General features: G+C 41.3%; 1 protein-coding gene across 1 annotated transcript; it reads right to left on the bottom strand.

Annotated features, from left to right (window-relative positions):
- Positions 1-1,642: 1,642 nt before the first annotated feature.
- On the bottom strand, positions 1,643-20,763 carry ACTR6 (actin related protein 6). The gene is made up of 11 exons (XM_060245237.1): positions 20,507-20,763; positions 16,794-16,911; positions 13,692-13,760; positions 11,403-11,526; positions 11,158-11,293; positions 11,019-11,075; positions 6,380-6,478; positions 4,460-4,538; positions 2,971-3,142; positions 2,258-2,396; positions 1,643-1,904 (listed from the first exon to the last, which is right to left on the bottom strand). The coding sequence occupies exons 1-11, from the start codon at positions 20,572-20,574 to the stop codon at positions 1,775-1,777; spliced, it is 1,191 nt and encodes a 396-aa protein (XP_060101220.1). The 5' UTR covers positions 20,575-20,763; the 3' UTR covers positions 1,643-1,774.
- Positions 20,764-21,931: the final 1,168 nt, after the last annotated feature.

The raw sequence follows: 21,931 nt of genomic DNA, 5'->3' as shown, positions 1-21,931 counted from the left end.
GGTTAGCTTCAATATGGCAGCTGCATCATATGCCCTTTGAGTCTGACTATGCTCTAACATTGCTGCTGTGCTGTAGTCACACAGTATCATGGGTTTTGTTGGTTGTTATTAATGGGCTTAGAATAAACTGATGCCTTGGAGCAGCCAGAGCATATAAAAACAATGTTTTTAAGAGAGAAATCTAAAGCAGGTCTTACTCAGATATAAATCACAATGAGTAGAACAGGACTTGTTCCCCATCATAGAACTGTGACCTCAGGGAGTGGATGTCTTCCCTCTGAGCATCAATTAGGTAATGGGAAGGAACAGGTGTACTTCTGTGTGTGAAAAAAAGAATACTTTGAGTCTGGCATGAGTGGGTACTATTGAGTTGGTTGAAGTACCCTAAAGATACAGAATCTCTCTGGGAATCTGTGTAGTAGCAGTGCCTCTCTGACTTCCCCATTCTCTGTACCAGTACAATATTACAAAACACTGTAAGTCACCAGTGTGCCTTTAAAATGGAACTGACCATGGTAAGTGATATCCCTGGAACTTCTTACCGCTTGGAGAGGTGCATAGTACCAAAACTGCAGAGATGTACTGCATGCCTTAGTATTTATGTACATTAATGCGTACTAAGGAAAAGTTATGTCCAATGCTGTGCCCTCAAATTAAACTTCTAAAGACCTTGTGCAGGGGAAGCTGTACCATGAAAAACTCTAATATCAAACCAGTGTTTTGAAAAGATCCCATCTGAATGCAAAATAAATAAAATTAAGCAGGGACAGCTAAAGCATGTAGTACCAAAATGTAGAAAGGTAGATTTAATCTACTATGGCAGCTCAGCACAGTTCACTTGGCCACACTAGGGGGGCAAGCTTTAGCAGGTCTGCTCAGAAAGATCCCCTCTACCACCTGGTACACTGGATCATAGTCTAGTCTGTTACACTTACGGTATAAGACATAGACCTATAAGAGGTCTTGTGTTACAGGTCCATCTGTTTACAGCAGGGGTGGAAAACTAACGAACTCGCCCTATTTTCCTTCAGCTTGTATTCATTTAGTCCTATCCTGTTTTTCATCCAAGTTCAATTCCATAATGTAAGCCAACTGTACATCTCTGATCAAATTAATTTTTCCGAACGATGAAATGAAAGCAAAATCATCACGGAAAGTGAAAGTCATCTATCACTTTCACTAGCAACTTTATTTGTGGTGGTCCTGATAAAGTTAGGGTTGAAGGCAAAACGATTATGAAATAACTAGTTTATGGATTTATAACTAAATTTTATTTCTACTGCCATATATAAGCATTTTATATCTGTACAAAAAGTTAAGAAACCAGAGGCTAATATAGCTCTTGCATGTTGCTACTGCTATCTATCTTCAGTTACTGTACTAATAATTGCTTGATATTCTACAATTAAAAAAAAGTGGGCTGCAGTATTGAAACATGTGGTTTCAATTTGCTATTAAATATTGTAATATTATTAACTGAAGCAGTTTATGGATATGATGAATATATTATGGATTCACCCAGAATTAAACTTTGTTCTATTACTTCAGACCAACACAGCTACCCACCTGAATCTATCAAGTTATTCAAGTTCAGCCAGCATTTGATTGTCTGGAAATAGCAATAAAACCATTGAACTAGTCATACGTATGAATATGTACTTTAATACATAGTACAATTGTGCTAAAAGACAGCCAGAACATGGTCCACCTTAAGAAAAGTTTCAAGTTTAATGATCAATATATACAACATAATGTCACTATCGAAATGGAACACTTAAATATCAAATTTCTCTTCACATATACTATGTCCATTTTCTTCATAGTCTTCTCTTGTTACTACCATATCTTCAAAATCATCATTTTCTGAAATTAGCTTTCCACCTTCCCAGGAATAAGTAATAGGACTGAAAGGAAATAAAAAACAATCCTAAATTTGGTCATGTATTAAAAACAAACATTATTGATAAAAGCGCTAATATGTATTCACAGCTTTCCCTCTGACACAACTAAAAGAATGATCTCATGCCCCCTCGTTTCAGCCCCATTCCACATGATGCTTCTGTCTGTGTAGGACCTAATCGTTTTTGGGGGGATAGGGTGGGGTGTCTTCCTATTGTACCAACATAAAAGTTGATAGGAGCCAATCCATAATCAGGTAGAGCCACAATGGATGCCATTTAAACTGATATTAGAAAAATGGAAATTTAAATAACTTCATAAAACAAAATTGAGGGGGGGGAAATGCAAAGCCACTTACTTCTCTGGAAGAACAACAGAAACATCATAGTCAGTTGGAGTGAGACATCGAACCTCAGAGTAAACACGATCTCTGAAGCCAGGGAAGAGAGTATTCCCTCCAGTCAAAACTATATTCTTGAAGAAGTGAGGCTGCATCTCTATTGAAAAGAGATAATTCAGAATACTAAATTACCTATTGAACTTTATTTCTTGTATTAGCCTGGAATGAAAATCACTTGCACATTTAAGCCAGTGCCTGATCTTGTCACATACTGGACATTACATATCTCTAAATTTAGGAGTGGAGTGTTAAAATGAAGCGGAACTATTCAAGCAATTTGTAGTGCAGTTAAACTGCCTTAATTTAGCTGCCTATATATTATACAGATAACTTCTGATAAGTGTTTTTCTTTGTGTAATATACAAGTCATGTCATTTTTTCTCTGTGTAATATGTCATATCATTTTAACAAGAAATTTAGCTGGCCTTTATTATTAAATTTGATAGAAATCTCAGAAGTGGATTTCTTTAAGGCTAAGAATAGCTGAATTTAGAGGGGGAAAAGATAGTTTAGGTTGTAAGTTTTTAATAACTATGTTTTATATTTGTGATCTTATAACTTTGTAACAACAGGTCAGATTTGAATAAGAGCTTTTGAAACAAAACAGGCTGTGGAACATCTGACAAGTTCCACAGTTACATTGAGAACGTTACATTGCTTTATGCAGCTACCTTCAGGCAAGTTCTGAATTGAATAAACAATGGCTTCAGGAATTCCCATTTCTTGAATGCCAATATCTGAAGGATGGAAGAGTATCTCTGGAACAGCAAATCGTTCATTTGTAAGACGAAGTATTTGTTCACCAGTTTTGTATTTTCCACTTAACACCATTTCTTCCCTTGGCTAAAGAGAACAGATATAAACAACATATAAAATACAACTCATTCCAGCTTTCGTTTTTCTCACATTATTCACTGGCTTGATCTGTATGACTCTATAAACAAAATCACATGTCTTCTTGTACAGCGATCAGGATCTAAAAATTAGCTATATTTTTGGGCTTGTCTTTCTTAAATATCAGCCAACTTGGGCCACAGGACAAATTACTTAATGAGAAGACTTTCAAAAATAAATTGATGGGATGGGAGATCTCCTGTTCAAAGCAATCAATAAATCAAGCTTTACAAAGCATGAGCAAGCACTTAATCAGGCCTATAGTAGATCCAGGGTGCAATGTCCAACATTTCTAGTACAAAAGTATTCCCAAGTACCACTGGCACAACCCAAATCAGTAACATTATCCTAATCTGAAAGTTTTATGTTCTCCTACCAATTAATTGATATAAGAATTGTATACCCTGCCTTTCCACTCAGAAAAGTCAGAGAGTTGTTGGTTTGGTGGACTAGAATTTAGATTCAAATGCTACCCATCCAGGAAACACATTGGGTGAATGTAGTCCATTCAGTGCCATCAGAAGTAGATAAACATAGCTGGGTAAATATAGATAGAATGTGCTAGTCTGAATAAAAATGAGTACAGCTGAATAGAATAAAGGAGTTCATTGGCACCTTAAACAATAACAAAATTTATTCTAGCATAGTTCCAATTGACTCAAAGAATGCAAATCTCTGCCTAATCTACTTTACAGAATGGTGAAGATGAAATCGAAGATGACCCGTGCACCATGACCAGAGCTCTATGGCAGGAAGATGGGATAAAAACAGATAAATCTGTTAGGCTGTTTTATGAGAAGATAAAAGAAACCAGAATGCTGTGGTATCTTTGAGCACCATGTACTGAGCAACACATTAATAGAGCAATCTTAACTATGTCTAATCAAAATCCTACTCAAAGGGACTTATTTCCAGAAAATATTCTTAGGATTGCACTGTTGAGAGGACAGTAAAAACATGAAGCAAGAATTAAGAGTAGCGATACAGGGCCAGAGGGTTAAATTCTCTCTAACAGGTTTTTATTCATTCTATTTGTGTAAACATTTTGATGTGGTTTTTCACCTGTCTTAAGGTTGCCTTCCTTCTTTTCTTGCGGCTCTCAATCATCTGATGTTCATGTCTAGCAACTCTCAGACATCGGACATTTATTCCGTGTGGCTCTTTGGCCACTCCTGACCTAGAAGTCCTTTATTTAGGAAGAACTACATCATTTCTTGTTCTTCTCTAGCACTTTATTTTTAAAAAGAGATGATTTTACACAAATACCTTACAAAAGCCTTCTTTGATCGTGCTGAAGTCTGGCAACACATAATCTAGCATCACTGTATTTTCTTCCCCCTTCAATCTGGAACAGATTTTCAAAATTCAAAACAGATTATAAACTATATCACTACTGATAAATATGTACTCATTTTGCCCTAACAGGGCTCTAGGTTCAGCTTTTTCAAAGTGTGAAGACATCCCAAAAAGATGCAAAAATATTGCATGTCACTTTACTTCTGGCCAAATGGTATAACATAGTAGAAAAGCAGTAGCAAGCATAAGGATGCATAAGTAGCACACAATGCAGAAAAGGTAAGGCTAGGTTTCTTAGAATGATTTTGATGATGATTTTCATAAGGTGTATGGAGGAGGAACAGGCTATTTCATGCATAATTATAAGAGAAGTGGGACAAAGAAAATATGAGACCTAATTCAAAGTCACTGGTGTGGAATAAACTGCTGACAGTTTCTGCATGGTTGGAATCCAGAGGGCAGCAGTTGCATGATGATTTCCCACCTATACTGATAAGATATATAACTGCTGCAATGTGGATCCCTAAGGATAAAGAATTCTTCAAAAGTAGTCACACTACATTAGTAGTATACAAAGTAGGTCAGGATACAAGAGACAGATAAAGTGAGGCTATTAGGAGATAAAACTTAAAGGGAAAATATAGATACTGAACCTTAATGATGTGGAAAAATGTTATATAGTGCAGATGTTTTAGTGACTGAAACACTTAAATCAGCATAAAAACTCTAGTAAAAATGCTTTTAGAAGATCTTTATCCTTACTATGTGAGGACTAGTTTATTTTTTAATTTAATTCATCTGTGGTGCAGAGCGTAAAAGCTGCAGTACTGCCGTCCTAAACTCTGCTCATGACCTGAGTTCGATCCCCGGTGGAAGCCGGGTTTTTAGGTAGCCGGCTCAAGGTTGACTCAGCCTTCCATCCTTCCAAGGTTGGTAAAATGAGTACCCAGCTTGCTGGGGGGAAAGCGTAGATGACTGGGGAAGGCAATGGCAAAGCACCCCATGAAAAGTCTGCCATGAAAATGTTGTGAAAGCAACGTCACCCCAGAGTCAGAAACTACTGGTGCTTGCACAGGGAACCTTTCCTTTCCTACCCCGCCTTTAACCCCAAAGGAGACCCAATACAATTTACATCATTTTCATCTCATCTGTTTTACCCTCACAAGAACTCTGTACCAGTTTGGTGTAGTGGTTAAGTGTGTAGACTCTTAACTGGGAGAACCAGGTTTGATTCCCCACTCCTCCACTTACAGCTACTGGAATGGCTTTGGGTTAGCCATAGCTCTCGCAGAGTTGTCCTTGAAAGGGCAGCTTCTGTCAGAGCTCTCTCAGCCCCACATACCTCACAGGGTGTTTGTTGTGTGTGGGGCGGAAGGTAAAGGAGATTGTGACTGGTCAGAGACTTTGGATATAAATATTGGATATAAATCCAATATTTTCTTCTTCCAATCTTCTTCCGTGAAGTATGTGAGGCTGAGAGAGTATGACTGGCTCAAAGTTACACAGTGAGCTTCCATTGCACAAGTAGGGATTTGAATTTGGATCTAATATATTAGTCCAACACTCTTATACCACACTGGATGTGGATAAGTAGAAAGGAAATACTACATCTGCATTGCTCACAGATATCTAGTTGTGGTCTATTAAAGGCTACGGTCACATGCTGAAGATGGTTTCTATATCACCATGTTTCAGGCAGAGCTCAGATCAGAACAGGTTTTAGGATGAAGCCCTGATGGACTCAACCTTAAATTCAAGGGCTGGATAGCTTTTTGGGGATGGAGGTGGGGAGTAGGTAAAACACTCTACATTCTCAGTGTCAATGAGACTTTATATTGAGTAACAAATACTTTTATAGGCTTTAGACAGTATATAACATACAATACATACTTGGCAATTTCCATATCCTTGAAAAAGTCTTGTGAAACATAACATACATCTTCTTTCACTTGATTAATTACATGGGTTTCATCCATAACATGGAGTTGCCTAAGAAAATTACAAGAACTTCAGAAACTAAGGCTATGTATGCTTACCTTTATCTCATTTTAATTAGCCATCTATTATCTAGAATTAAATTAAATGAAGATTTACCTATGACTGAAGTTTTTTCATAACTAATCTAAGGTTTCAATCAAAATGCAGAGATTAGTGGATTAGAGCAACCTTCCCTATGAGAAAAGGCTGAACAGTCCAAGATTTTTCAGTTTAGAAAGAGATGACTAAGGGGTGACATGATAAGAAGTTCATAAAATTACGCATGGGGTGGAGCGAGTTTACAAAGAATTTTTTCTCCCTTTCCCAAAAGAATAGAACTCAAAGGTATCCAATGAAGTTGATGGGTAGTAGGTTCAGGACAGACAAAAGGAAATAATACTTTACACAGAGAATGATTAAAATATGGAATTTGCTATCAGAGGATGTAGTGATGGTCACAGGAATAAACAGCTTTAAAGGGGGATTAAATAGATTCACCAAGGATAAGTCTATCAATGGCTACTGGCCATGGTGACTGAGGAAAACCTCCACATTCAGAGACACTAATCCTCTGAATCCCAGCACTAGGAGGCAACATCAAAGGAAGGCCTTAATCTCTATGCTCTGTTATTGGCTGTCCAGAGGAACAGGTTGTATTCCAAAACAATATGGAGTGTCTGTAACAGTACAATACAATACCCAAATCAAAATCACAGATACTAGGTGATTGTCGCGCCCTGGGCACCCCTCCCGGTCTCCCGGCGCCGCCGTCGCCCCTCCCGGGCTCTCTGGGGCGTTCCCCGGAGGTCTCAGAAACAGGGGTGGGAGCTGGGTTACTTCACCACAGGCCCCCGTTCCCCTCCTGGCTGTGCTGCGGCTCCTGTCCCTCTCTCTCGCGAGGCAGCCTCAATAAGCACCGGCCAGCTACCTCCCTGACCTCCTCCTTCCCTTCCTTTATCTCCCTGGCCCAGTCCTCCCCCTTCCTGGGTTCTGCCCCTCTCTGGCTCCTCCCCCCCTTCAAAGCCCCAGACGCCCGGGAGAGGCGAGCCGGGGCTGGGCTGCCTGGGCGTGCCTCGGGCGTCCCAGACCTCTGCAGCGTGCTGGGGTGTGGCGTCTCTCGCCGCCACGACTCAGGCGGCTCTCCTCCTCTCTGCCCAGCGCTGGGCTCAGCTTCTCCCTCCTGCTCCCCGACATCTCGCTCTGGCCAGGCTCCTCGGACTCGGAGATGGGCTCGTTGGCTGAGAGGCGTCGTTCGGGCGGCTGTTGGCACCCCCTCAGCCCAGGTGGGGGGTGGGGCCGCCATGGGGGCTTGGGAAGGTGTGGGAGGCTCTCAGGGCGGCAGCGGGGGCCAGGAGCGGCTGGCAGGCACCGGGGGGTCCCCCTTGCGTAGTCCTCGCCCGGGCTGGGCGGGACAGTGATAGAGGTGAAATATAGGTCTCTGGACACCACCCTGAACTGGTTAATACAGGCCCAGTCAACAAAGGCCTGAACATGTGAAACAAAGCAGACCATTGCAGGCCTGGTCAGCAAGGGGCCTGATCATGTGAAACAGAGCAACCATGTAGTTACTCAAGATTAGAACAAACAGAAAACGCCTCGCTAGCATTAGTCATAGAAAAGTCCCGGAACTTTGCTAAATCTTCAATATTTGCAATTAACTATTTTTGCCTCTGTGCCATTAGTCATGGAAAGTCCCAACTCTTATAATGCTATCTCTGCAAGTATTAATGATGCCGTACAAAGGGGCTGGAATGTCCATATGGGGTCATCCTGCGTCGGTCACAAGGTAAATTGTACGCCCTCCATCGACAGCCAGGATTGGCTAGAGGGTGAGCTAGTATGGGAGGGGAGCTATGCTTCGGGAAGCCTTAAAAATGAGCTGTATTGCATACAGACCTCAGAGAGACCACACCTGCTTTGCAAACCATGTATTCTAAAAAAAGCCTGCTTGTTGCTGCATCATTCGTTTGGAGTTTTCTTCATAGGTACGAATGACCTATAACATAGGCAATCAAAAAATGGAAATAAAATCCCACATAGATAATGTCTTAGCCCAGATTCTCCAAACGAAGACCCAGGTGCTTTAATTAATGAAATTATTATACAGAAATTAATTTGAATTAATTTCTGTATAATGATTTCATTAATTGATTATTAATATTAATTTCCTTAGCCTAACCACTGTTGAAGATTTGTAAAAGAAATTGAAATGGAGAAATTAAAGCACCTGGGTCTCCGTTTGGAGAACTTGGGCTAAGACATTATCTATGTGGAACTTTATTTCCATTTTTTGATTGCCTAGTGTCTGTGTGATTTTGGTTCAGAGGAACTGGTTGGCCACTGTGTGAGACAAGATGCTAGACTAGATGGATTATTAGTCTGATCCAGCAGGGCCCCTCTTATGTTCAGAGTTAGACAAACTAATTATTAAACCAAAGAATAAGAGGAAAAATAACTGCTAACACTGCACTTCTTTGTCTGGTTTCTCAACTAATTGTAACTAGAGGCTAGTTTGACAATCTAGTGTTTTGCAGCTTTTGAGGAATACAAGAACCAACCTATTATACCCTTTGAAGGAGTCCTTGTTAACTGCATGGGATAGTATAAAACATATTTTAAGTTCTGAAATCTCATCACCGAAATTGGTTTTTTACAATGATAGACAAGGTAGATAGTTGAAACTTTTTTGTAATGCTGATATTTGGAAACAATTTGGTATAACATGACTGGATTTTCAGAGCAATGGTAAGATGCTGCAACATGATAAAATTTGTAATATGACATGAGGCTGTAACATTTTAAGCTGCAAGGACACTAAAAGGCAGTATGAACTCTATAAAAATGTTCAGACATGATGTCTGATTTGCTTATGAATGATGTGGCTGGGAATTAAAATATTAACATGTTGAAAAATAAGCAGAGATTGTGATACAGTAGTAAGAGAAAAATGTAGAAAGCTACATTTATGAAAAAAATTAAAAGTTTTATTAATGGTGTGAGAAAAGCACTTTACACCAAAGTGCATCTTGGTAGCACAGAACACAGATGATTGAGATTCCTTTAGTCAAGGGTAACCACTGAGAGGGTGAGCCCATGGAGCTACATGGCAACAGCCCATGAGCCTCAGACAACATAACTTCCCTACCCCTCCCTAGCTATTCAGTCAGTGAGGGCATAAGAACATAAGAGAAGTCATGTTGGATCAGGCCAATGTCCCATTCAGTCCAACACTGTGTCACACAGTGGCCAAAAAACCCAAGTGCCATCAAGAGGTCCACCAGTGGGGCTAGAAGCCCTTCCACTGTGCCTCCCCCAAGCACAAGAATACAGAGCATCACTGCCCCAGACAGAGTTTTCCAACAACAAGCTGTGGCTAATAGCCACTGATGGACCTCTGCTCCATATGCTCATCCATTCCCCTCTTGAAGCTGTCTGTGCTTGTAGCCGCCACCACCTCCTGTGGCAGTGAATTCCACATGTTAATCACCCTTTGGGTGAAGTACTTCCTTTTATCAGTTCTAACCCGACTGCTCAGCAATTTCATTTAATGCCCACGAGTTCTTGTATTGTGAGAAAGGGAAAAAAGTACTTCTTTCTCTACCTTCTCTATCCCATGCATAATCTTGTAATTGTAATAATCAGTTGTGAGGCAACCCCTCACAGTTTAAACCATCCTGAGAGTTGAACTTAAGAGGCCTTTCCCATGAATATTTCTGTGGGAGTCCACTTTAAACATTGGGTATGTGATTATAACAAATAAACTTGAAGCGCAATATAGCATAGTTAAAAAAAAAAATATGGAAAAATAGGATCAGCAGGGGAAGTGGGAGATAAATAAAATATGGTTATTTTTCTCTAGCTCTCTCTAGTGTTGAGTGGAGATTTATCTAAGTTTATATGTTAAAGTTTACTGCTAAATGAGGATTTCTGTTGTTTTTTTAAATTAAACTAAAATTAGACTAAGGCTGCAGTCCTATGCAAACTGACAGATGTGCCAGACTCTGCAGAGGACTGAGCTGCACATGGAAATGCCACTGTCTGAGGAAAGGAAATATTACATCTGCATTGCTCACAGATGTCTAGTAGTAGTCTATTAGAAGCTACAGTCACAACATCATTGCAAATTAAGACTCCACTTTCTATGTACTAAATCCCTTTAAACTCAGTGGAATTTACTTCTCAGTAAGAGTCAAACCATAGGGAACACATTTAAAAACTGTACTTTTCATTTCAAGAAAGGAGTTAAAATGAACAAAGCACAGCATTTGGAATCAGCCAAACAACCACACCACTAGATTTTGTGCAGTTTCTAGAACAATTCACTACTTGTTCCCTGGCTGTACTTTTAGTAGAATTTTAAATGTTTTTGTTCATCCTGAGCTCTAAGCTAAAACAAAACAGTTATATCCCTGTTCGGCAAGCCTTGAGATGTTGTGAGGAAGTTTAGCTTTTTTTTTTAAAAAAAATCTTCTTTGTGCTAAAAAATCTAATAAACATTTTTTTAACCTCACAGATTCCAGATAGGGCTCTATAACTTAAAGTTTTGCTTTACCTATAAGAGATGATCTCTTTTAGATGATTAGCTAAGAGTTTTCCTCCCACATTAATCCTGGAAAGAAAAAAAAATACATTTTTAAACATTATTAAGAATATGCTTTTTAAATTAAAAAACATCTAAAAATAATGTTTACCTGACAATGGCCTCCTTCTTCTTTTTACTTCTACAATAAGGCACAATGTGTGTAAAAGAGTAGCCACTGTCCACAATGATACAACACAATTCTGATGGGTTATCCCTGAAGTATCTATGAGCACTGAGAGCCCCAGCTGAAAAACAATATCATGCTATAGTGCCAACTGTTTAGAGGTACCTAGCCAATATAAAGCTGCAGGCACATCAGTTTTCCAACAACGAATAAGACAACCGAACACTCACCATTCACTCTAAGAACAGCTTGAAACTGGTATTCTTCAAATAATATTTCATTCATAGATTCTTGTATTGAACTGAAGTTGAAATAAGGCTCTGTAATGATAATATTGGTATCTACAAAGTCTACCTATGTAGAAAAAAGAGCAGTATTTTAAAAAGCAAGCAAACAAGAAATTACCTAAAATGAGGCCCTAGCTATTAACATAGTAATCAATAATAAATAATCATTCAGTGCAAGTACAACTGGCAAGACTGAGCTTCAAAATCTCCACTCTGCCATGATGTTCACAGGATGACACTGGGCTAGTCACTCTCCTTCAGAATTAACTTAGCACATTTAGGCTATCTATAGCATTTCAAGTGTTCAGACCGTTTCACCATAAAATTATCTTAATACCACTGTAAGAAAGGCAATTATTGTCCCCATATTGCAAAGACAGACTGAGTGTGAATGGGCCAAATGATCTGAAGCAGGGACCTCATGACTCTGAGATCACATTTGGAGCTACTACCCAGAACTCTCGCTTCCATAAAAGGGAGATCGCCCACCCTTTATCCTTCTGACTCTATAATCCCTGACTTCTGGGCTTCCTGGGTTCCCCCTTTTTGGCCTGGCCTCGTCTGCCAGCCTTCCTCTGACTGGCCCTCAGGCTGGTTTCCCAAAGTTCTTGCCACTTCTGCAAAAAGATCGCCTTCCCCTTTCTCCCCCAAGCCTTGGATCTCCATTTCCTCTCTCCTGTGCTGCTACTGGCAGTGTGCATCCCTACTCCACCTTTCCCTCATCTCCTTCTGCCTCTGACCTAGGCTCTTTCATGCTTTCCTCCATGCCCTCAAATCTCACCAGGGCCACTTTTGTTTGAAGGGCCACTATTAATATTTACAGAGCTGCAAAAATCCAGCCTCCCATTGCTTTGATGATTAATTTATCAGTGTCAGAATGTCTCCTGCATGAACCACCGACATGAACCACCCAAACAACTTCTGGAAAACCATGGAGGTTCATGGCAGGTGCGATTGCACAATCCTTGGCTCATGAACCAGGCAATTTTTGTGATGAATTTAGGTTAGGGTTGCCAAGTCCAATTGAAGAAATACCTGGGAACTTTGGGGGTGGAGCCAGGAGACTTTGGGGGTGGAGCCAGGAGATGTTAAGGGTGGAGCCAAGATCAAGGCTGTGACAAGCGCCGCAGGTTCCCGCGCCGCAGCCGCACTAGCAGCTGTCCCTTCCTCCTCCTCCCGCTCGTCCTCCCCGCCCCTCGGCTGCCGCCTGAGGCTGGAGGCCTGGGTGAAGCAGGGCGGGCGCGGGCATGGAGAGCGGCGCTGCGTTTCCATGTCAGCTCTAGGCTGGCTGTAGGTCAAGGTTGCTCTCTCTTCCCATGCAGCAGTCGGTGACGTTTGCAGGGCGTGCGCAGCCGGCTATGGCTGGGCTTCTCCCAGTCTCTCTCCCGCTTTCTCCCCGGGATTTCTCCTCCAGGCACCTGAACTGCCCTTCACCGTTACGCGCGGCCCCTTTAAAAGCATCGCGCCCTGGCCCCGCTGCAGTCCTTTGAGCCGCCCTTGGCACGCCTCCCATTGGCCACCCGGCTTCGCATCCCTCCGCCTCCCCGCGTCCCGGGACCAATCGCCGCCGCCACTTTTTGTAATCATAATTCGGAACGTACCACCAGCCAGCGAGGCCCTCGGCCGACAGCTCCTCCTCCGCCGCCGCCTCCTCCTGCTGCTGGGTGCCGGCGGGCCCGCCGCCTACGGCCTCACTGGGCTGGAAGGGGGCGGCAGCGGCGCGGCCTCGCACGCTCCGGGACGGGGCGGCTTGCTATTTCCCCCCTCTCCCCCCGCTGCCATTTTTTGGGGGAGCGGGGGAAGAGGGGGGAAATCCTGGGGTCCCCCGCCAGGGCGGGAGGGTTGGGACCCCTAATTTAGGTTCATTATGAGATTTGTGCCTATCCCTAGCTGTGACCCAGAAAAGATGTGAATAAACATTAGCTGGTATGTGCTAATATAATGGACTATTGTATATTTTCCTCACATGGCAAACAGCAACTGGAAGCTGGGGATTTGCATTAAAAAAGCAACATGAGTAAAATTATTAATCCCCTTCCCTAGCTCTGCAGATCTGCCATCCCCTGGCTACGATTAGCATAGCAATAAAGTTAATATCCAGTCATATATCTCCTGAATTAGCACTCATTTATTTATATGCTAGAGCTGTTGCTCTTGAGTAGTGCAGTCCAACGGAGTTTTACATTTCTTGTTTATCTGTACTCAACTTACTTATACAAGCATTTTAGTTACCTGATACATTTCTTTTCCAAAAAGGTAGTCCCATACTTGTCTCTGAACATCCCAGTTCACCAAATATCCCTGTTGTTAATTCAAAAGAGGATAGAAAATTATCTGTCTTATAATGATTCCTATTAGTGCAAATTCATACTGTTCATCAGTCTTCTTTGAACTAATTCATAATATAGGTAAAGGTAGTCCCCTTGCAAGCACAGAGTTGTCACTGACCCATGGAGTGACATCACATCATGACGTTTTCCTGACAATGGTGGTTTGCCATTGCCTTCCCCAGTCATCTACACTTCCCCACCCCCTAGCAAGCTGGCTACTCATTTTACCAACGTTGGAAGGATGGAAGGCTGAGTCAATCTTGAGCTGGCTACCTGAACCCAGCTTCCGCTGGCATCGAACTCAGGTCGTGAGCAGACCTTGCACTGCAGCTCACCACTTGGTGCCATAGGGCTCCTAACTCATAACAACAGAAACCTAAACAGACTATTTTATTAAAATATTTGTATCCCACATTCTGAATAAGAAATAAGTCTCAAGGAGCATCAATTTTCTATGATTAAAACAATAAAACAGAAGCAGTAAATTGAAAAAAAAAATGAGACAAAATCAGCAATAAGACAATAAAATCAAGCAGCAGTACATATAACAACCATTAAAACAATAATAGAAAATCAGTAATAAAGTATTCAAACTACAGGACTAGTAATAAGAGTAAAACCAAAGTACAATATTGGGAAGAGAGGTGGGGATGAGAAACTGCACAGTTTTAAAAAACACACACACTGAGAAAAGAATATCTGATACCAAAAGCTATCCAACCCCAGTGCCAGGAAACGGCTGCTGGTTGGAAACTCCATGAAAAGGTTTCTCAACAACAGACCGTCTCCAGCTATCTGTTTCAGTTCAACAGCTGAAAGCTCCACGGGCACAGCCTCTGTGAAGGATTTTAATTGACAGGCAGGTTCATATAGGAACAAGCAATTTTAAAGGCAATTAAAGGTAAAGTGTGCTAGCAGGTCATAGCCAACTCATGGTGAATCTATGAAGTTCTACCTTATTGAGTTTTCAAGGCAAGACATCAGCAAAGGCAGTTACCAGCACTTTAAATTGTGCTCACAAGCAAACCAGAAGCCAGTATATTTATTTAGAAAATGTGCACATTGCCTTTCTACAGCCCTGCTTGAGGCAGTTCAGACAGTAGAATTAATGCAATCAAATTATAAAACCAAACCATAAAAATTACCAACAACAAGTGAGGGGTTTAAAAATAGTACAAAACATTCAGCAGTCTAAAATGATATTCACAGAAACTCGTCATGCTAGGAGTTGGTCACAAAACAGCTTAGAAAGACAGAATCCCTCAGTTAAAAACCTGGGTAAAAAGAGGAGGTTTGGCCTGTTGCCAAATAGACTGTAACGTAAGAGCTAGGCAAGCCTCAAAAGTGGGGTGGGGCATGTGCCAAACCATGGGGAGGGATGGTGGCTCAGTGGTAGAGCATCTGCTTGGTAAGCAGAAGGTCCCAGGTTCAATCCCCAGCATCTCCAACTAAAAAGGGTCCAGGCAAATAGGTGTGAAAAACAGCCTGAGATCCTGGAGAGCCGCTGTCAGTCTGAGTAGACAAGACTGACTTTGATGGACCGAGAGTCTGATTCAGTAGAAGGCAGCTTCTTCATATGTTCATCTCTCTCAAAATTGGTAAGATATATTTCCTGTAACAGTCTCACTGTTGCTTTTTGTACCAGCTGGAGCTTCAAAATACTCCTTAGAGGCAACTCCATACAGCAGCGTTTTCCATCTGCAGGGTCGCAACCCGCCCGGGTCACGGACCTCTCAATACCAGGTCCCGGGGAGAAGGCAAAGGCAGCTCCCAGGCTCCTCTTCCCATTTAAACACCCAACAGAGTGTTTAAATGCGGGGGAGGCAAATCGCCTGCCTTTGCCATCTCCCCGCAAGGCGGGGAGAAGGCAAAGGCAGCTCCCGGGCTTCCCCCTCCATTTAAACACGGCAGGGTGTTCAAATGGGCTGGAGGTAGATCGCCTGCCTTTGCCCTGTGGGGTGTTTAAATGGGGTGGGGGAAGCAGACTGCCTGCCTTTGCCGTCTTCCCACCAGGCAGGGAGAAGGCAAAGGCAGCTCCCAGATTTCCCCCATTTAAACACCCCAATGGGGTGGGGGAAGCAGATTGCCTGCCTTTGCAGTATCCGTGCCAGGTGGGGAGACATCATTTCCTGTCTCCCAGCTCCACCCCTAAATTTTAGTGGGCCAGGAAGGAGCAGTGTAAAAATAAGCAGGCCACAAGGTGGGGGGAAGTTTGGGAAACCCTGCCATACAGTAATCAAACCTGGATGAGTTCAGAATGTAGAGGACAATGCCCAATTTAAGCCTTCTCTTTTATGCCACCTTGTACTCAATCCGCCAAACACCTCAACTTTATCTGGGATGAACTTCAGTTTGCTAGCATTCAAAGAGCCACAACTGTCTCCAGATATTAAGAGACATACCCTATCTCACTTGACATTGTTGAAAAGGAGAAACAGAGTTGAGTATAATCAGAATGGCATTTTCCTCCAAACCTCCAGATAATGTTCTGTTGCTCTAGATCTCTTAAAAGAGGCCCCAATGGAAAACATGAAGCTGCTACTACCATTCATGTTAATGAGTCAGCTTGCACCCAAACAGATTTATGAATGTACTACATATCACACAAATAACTGGAGTGGAACATCTATGCCAAATGTAGGTACCATCTCTGAGCACTGATTTGCTTATGGCACAAATCAAAGTGTCCTTTTATCTTTTACATCTATCTGCTTGCTCTCACATTGAAACTTCTCAACTCCTTTAAGAGGAATACATTTTGCTGCTGGAAAAGGAACGTGTTTCAAGTAAAATTATGTCCAGGTCTTGTTTATCATGCAATGTACAATAACTCCAGCAGGAAATATTTTCTACTGCCTGCATTCACTGTAATATTCTTTGTTATACTTTGAATAGATTTCAAGTAATGTTTATGTTAAGAAGAATACCACCTAATTAAATGATTTTACTAAAATTTAGTTTAGAGTCTCAGACTTAAAGGTATCCTATAATATACTGTAATTACCTTCTGGAAAGGAAGAATATAAAAAAGCCCAGATGGATCTTTAATTTCATCCAGTTGGTTAGCTGTAAATGTTTTCAGACGAGCTGTCTTTGATCTAAATTGACAGTTGGGGATGACACTACGGAAAGCAAAACAAACACAAAACAGTTTCCTAAATACAAATTTTTAACTAGTTGATATTTATAGATGAATGCTATCTGATTTGAATGATAAAAGATCTTCCCTAATTGTATTTAATTTTGACAGTCAGTATAGACTTCATCAACAAAGGAAAAACTTCACTCTTAGGTTTTCCTGGACTGGCAGATCTGCACAATTTTACAGGTATTTTCAACTGCAGTACAAAAGAGCATACTGTCAACATTAAGAAGCTCTCAAAAAGACCTATTCTTAAGGCATTACTAGTAACAAAGTATTGGAAACCATGGGTTGGATCCAGCCAGCTTTTCCACTCACCTAATTCCCATTACACATGCCTTTTCTTCACCATGGTCTTTTCGGCAGTAAAAGAACCCTCTCCTCCTTTTTTTCACCCTCTGAAACCCTTGTTGGATTCAACTCCATTACAGGATTATAAGAAAAATATACAGCATTTTTCAAAATACTTTCTAGAACCTAATAATCTTGTAGAATACAAACTGCTGAAACACTTAGAATTATTGTTCAGCTATCCAAGAGGGCAGCCGTGTTGGTCCGAAGCAGTTGAACAAAGCAGGAGTCAAGTGGCACCTTTAAGCCCAACAAAGTTTTATTCAGAAAGAAAGCTTTCATGTGCTCTCTAAGCACACTTCATCAGATGAGGGGATCAGGTACCTGATCCCCTCGTCTGATGAAGTGTGCTTAGAGAGCACACGAAAGCTTACTTTCTGAATAAAACTTTGTTGGGCTTAAAGGTGCCACTTGACTCCTGCTTTGTTCAGCTATCTGTTAGCAATGGATTTTGAAGATTACTTCCTCTTCATTGTTTGTAGTTCTCATTCCCTATTTAAGTTAAGCATATTTATAACAAAGCAAGTCAATCATGCTTTCTTCCAAGTAAATGTGCACAGGATTGCACCATTAAAAGTACAGCAGAACCCTAAAACAAGGACTTAGGTTTTAAATAAGTGACAAACAAATGTTACATGGAGTGCTTTGAACACATGTAAGCGCTACAGAAATGCTAAAATACTATCATTAATAAACAAGAGCAGGCTCCCAGGATCCCATTCCACTCCTCCCAGTGTTTCCCCTCCGCCTACAGGCTTTGCTTCTACCCTCTACTTTTCTTTCCCTTTGCCCAATCTTTTTTACCCTCTTCCTTCTATATTCCCATGAGCCATGGGGAGGGAAAGGGGAGAACCAGTAAAAGGAGGGGAAGGGGAGAACCAGTCAGGCTTGTGGGAGAAAGTGGGCATCAGGTGGCCTGACGGGTTCTCCCCTTTTCCTCCTTTTACCATGGCTTATGGGAATGTAGAAGAAAGAGGGTAAAAAAGATTGTGCAAAGGGAGATTGTCTCCTGTAAGCTGATATATACATCCGTTCATATGAATTGCTGGGTTTTGGGGGGGGGGGGGAGGGGGAGCTAGTATCAGGCTGAAACAGTTGCAATTAACGTTAATCTTCCTATGGAGAGTTGGGAAACTGATAACTCTCAGCTGTGTCCAATGGAAATTACTCTGTGATTCCAAAGTCTGCATATTCAAAACTGACACAATTAAAAAAAACCTATGCTGATCTTGTTATACATTGTTTAGTTAAACTTTGTTTACACAGCACTGAACAATACAACCTAATACTTTTACTGGACGATACAACCTGCAACTTTTACTGGGCATACGGCTACTAGAGGGTGGGTTGTTTCTTGCAATACCCATGCAAACATTCTTTAATTTAGCACTGCCAAAGTGGTAATCATATGCCCATCAAGCTTCCTGTTCTAAAGTTTATTACAGTGAATCCAGAGATCAGTTTTCCACACAGCTGATTCAGTACATAAGCACACTGCTGGATAAGACCAGTCGCAACGATTTGTTTTACACAGTGGCCAACCAGCTACTTTGGAGGGCCAACATACAGATCTGATTTTGTTTTGATTTACTGGATTTGTACCCCTCTCTCTCTTGTGCCCAAGCTCAGAGCAGGTAACAGATAAAAACATTCAACAATTTAACATTAACATTTCTAGGGCATAAATAAGATACCTAATAATAAAATACATAATACTGCAAGTGCAAACATAAGAACATAAGAGAAGCCATGTTGGATCAGGCCAACGGCCCATCCAGTCCAACACTCTGTGTCACACAGTGGCAAAAAATTTTATATATACACACACACTGTGGCTAATAGCCACTGATGGACCTGTGCTCCATATTTTTATCTAAACCCCTCTTGAAGGTGGCTATACTTGTGGCCGCCACCACTTCCTGTGGCAGTGAATTCCACATGTTAATCACCCTTTGGGTGAAGAAGTACTTCCTTTTATCGGTTTTAACCTGTCTGCTCAGCAATTTCATTGAATGCCCACGATGAACCAACAACATACTTAAAAGATGGCATTAAAAACTCAGGTGGGAGTTATCTGTCTGATCTGAAAGGAAAGGGGAGAAGGGGAGAGAGGAGAAGACCAATCAGAGATGGAACTGTTGTTGTCCTCAACCATAAGCCCACCAGAACAACTGTGTTTTACAGGTTCTGAGGAACAACTTCAGATTCCACAGGGTCCAGATCTCAACTGGAAAAGTGCATAGAAGCTAAGGGTGCTGCCAGATGTTGTCTCCTGGCACTGGTATTCATAGACTTATTGCCTCTTAATATGGAGGTTCCTTTTAGTCACCATGGATAGTAGCCATTGATGGGTATGTCCCTCCATGAATCTGTCTAGCTCCTTTTTAAAGCCATCCAATGCTTGTGGCCATCACTATCTTCTCTGGCAGCAAATTTCATAACAGTGCAATCCTAAGAACACTTTCAAAGGACTAAGTCCCAGTGAGCAGACTTCAGTAGAATTCTGAGTAGACCTGCTTAGGATGGCACTGTTGGTTACTCATTGAGAAAAGCAGTATTTCCTTTGTTCTAAAGCACTTAACACCAAAGCATTAAACCTTAAATAGTGTGGGGTGGGGAAAACAAAGAAGATAGCTAAAAAAGTGGTCTGCAGAACTATAACACCAACAGTGCAATCATAAGCAGAATTACTTTAAAGTTCACTGAAATCAATTGGTTTAGAAGGTCAGTACTGCAAATATCTCCCTTCTCTATGAACTTGCTTCTACATTATAATAATAGCACTGCTTATGATGAGACCAGGGCTGTTTTTCTAGAAAAAGAGGTGCAGGAACTCTTAAAGAGAAAATGAAGGAAAAGCACACGCGTGCCTCTCATGAACTTAAACTTTTTTTTTTTTTTTGAAAATTTTGTTTCCATGAAGAGTTACTCCGGTCTTGTGCTGCGTCTTCCCAGGGAAAAAAGCCCTGGATGAGACTATTACTCTCGCTTCTAATCATCATCCCGCTACACAGCACGTGCCCAGTAATAACTACCCGGTTATTTTCTATTAGGATTCATCTCTTTACAAAGTTCAACCACGAATGACGAGATAGTAGCTACGCGCTGTAGGATGTCAGTGTGGGGAGCGGACGAGAACAGCTTTCCCCTCACCCTTCAACGAAGCCACTGCTGTAGTGCCCGAGAAGGAAAGAAGCGAGCCAAGCACAAAGGAGGCTGTTTACCTGACGTCAGCGTGACTGTACCCGATCTTGGCATTATAAGCACCGTTATCCAACACAAGGGTCGCCATATCCCCCCTCGTCGTTCAATCTTCGGACTCCGGCTTCTTTGTAAAGAAGCCCGGAAAATCTTTACTTACCGCCCGGAACTCTACATGCACCGCAAAAGCGCACATTAGAGTTGACGTCTCGCGTCATCTCGTTGGTAAGTACTACGTAGCCCCGTTGTATGAAGGGATTGTGGAGGACTGAACTGGGGAAGGCCTCCGGCGGTGGGAAAAATCGAGGTTTCATAGGTTGTCGCATAATTTAATTGTTCCGGTGTAAGAGAAGAGAGTTACAGTACTCGCAGACCGATGGGCCAAGGCCCCTTCTAAGGACCAGCGAACTCACAAGATTAGTTTCCGTTCTAATGAAAGGCTGATTTGATTTGGGATTTCCATTTTCACTCTTGTGTTTGCAGGCAGGTGAACTTAAAAGGCACGCAGATTTAATTGAGAGAAGGCTTTGTTATTAAAATGTTTTTATTTACTTCTAAAATACCACACTGACAATTTACACTAATTTTAGAAGTGCTTTAAAAAGTACTTTTTAGTGCAGGGTTTCTTTGCGTACCTTCTGTGTTGTGTTCGGACAGTGTGATGATGGACCGAGTTCCCTTACAAACTTCCTATAGGATGTACTTAAGAGTACTTAATGCTTTAGGGCTTCATCCCTTTAGCTTTTTAAAAAAATCAGCCCTGATGAAGAGTTCTGGGAAATTTAAAAGTTTGTAACCTTTAGTCATTTTTCTTGGTGCTAATAAAAAGTATAGCATTATTTTTGTTTTTGGATTTTGCAATATTTGCAATTTTGTTTACAATAGTTCTACTCCATAAGCAACTTGAGAATATTTGTGTATTCAGCATTTGTGTGCATTGCAGTGGAGAGCTATATTTAATGAAAATTCTCAAGGCATTTATTAGACACTTATAATTATAAACCATCCTAGCATCATTTTGCAGATATCTTTTAAACCTTCATTGCAAAACTGAGGGGGTTGTTGAATCTCTGTCCACTAGAGAGACATTAGGGCACATGTTTGGATGACAGAGAAGATCTGAGAGTTCTTAGAAGGAGAGAGGTGTGTGAGATCTTAGGGGCCAACAAAATGACAGAGATGAATGGAGCCTGAGCAAGAAAACTAGAAACTTTTAAGAGTATTCTGCTTGTCTCTTCATTTACCAACATAGGGGGTAAATGTTAGATTTAGATCAAGAGGACATATATATCACCAATTTTATTTTCCTTTGCTGATTTGTTGTTAGTCAATTGTTGCTTTTCTGCACATTATTTCTGTAACCAATGATTACTTATACAACTAAAGGATAATTTATTTTCTTAAACTGGTGTTGTGTGGTCAGTTTCTTCACTTACTTAAAAGGTAAA

Source organism: Heteronotia binoei, chromosome 8, assembly GCF_032191835.1.
Source record: "Heteronotia binoei isolate CCM8104 ecotype False Entrance Well chromosome 8, APGP_CSIRO_Hbin_v1, whole genome shotgun sequence".
In the NCBI taxonomy this organism is placed as follows: domain Eukaryota; kingdom Metazoa; phylum Chordata; class Lepidosauria; order Squamata; family Gekkonidae; genus Heteronotia; species Heteronotia binoei.
Note: the sequence above shows the minus strand (reverse complement) of the source record. Positions and strands in the feature narration are given on the sequence as shown.

Excerpts from the sequence above, each read along its gene's own strand:
- ACTR6 (XM_060245237.1), bottom strand. The coding sequence starts at position 20,574 with ATGGCGACCCTTGTGTTGGATAACGGTGCTTATAATGCCAAGATCGGG. Across the intron at positions 11,294-11,402 it reads AGCTGTTCTTAGAGTGAATG|CTGGGGCTCTCAGTGCTCAT; the intron begins GTGAGTGTTCGG and ends ATTGTTTTTCAG. Across the intron at positions 3,143-4,459 it reads TCAAAGAAGGCTTTTGTAAG|CCAAGGGAAGAAATGGTGTT; the intron begins GTATTTGTGTAA and ends TGTTCTCTTTAG.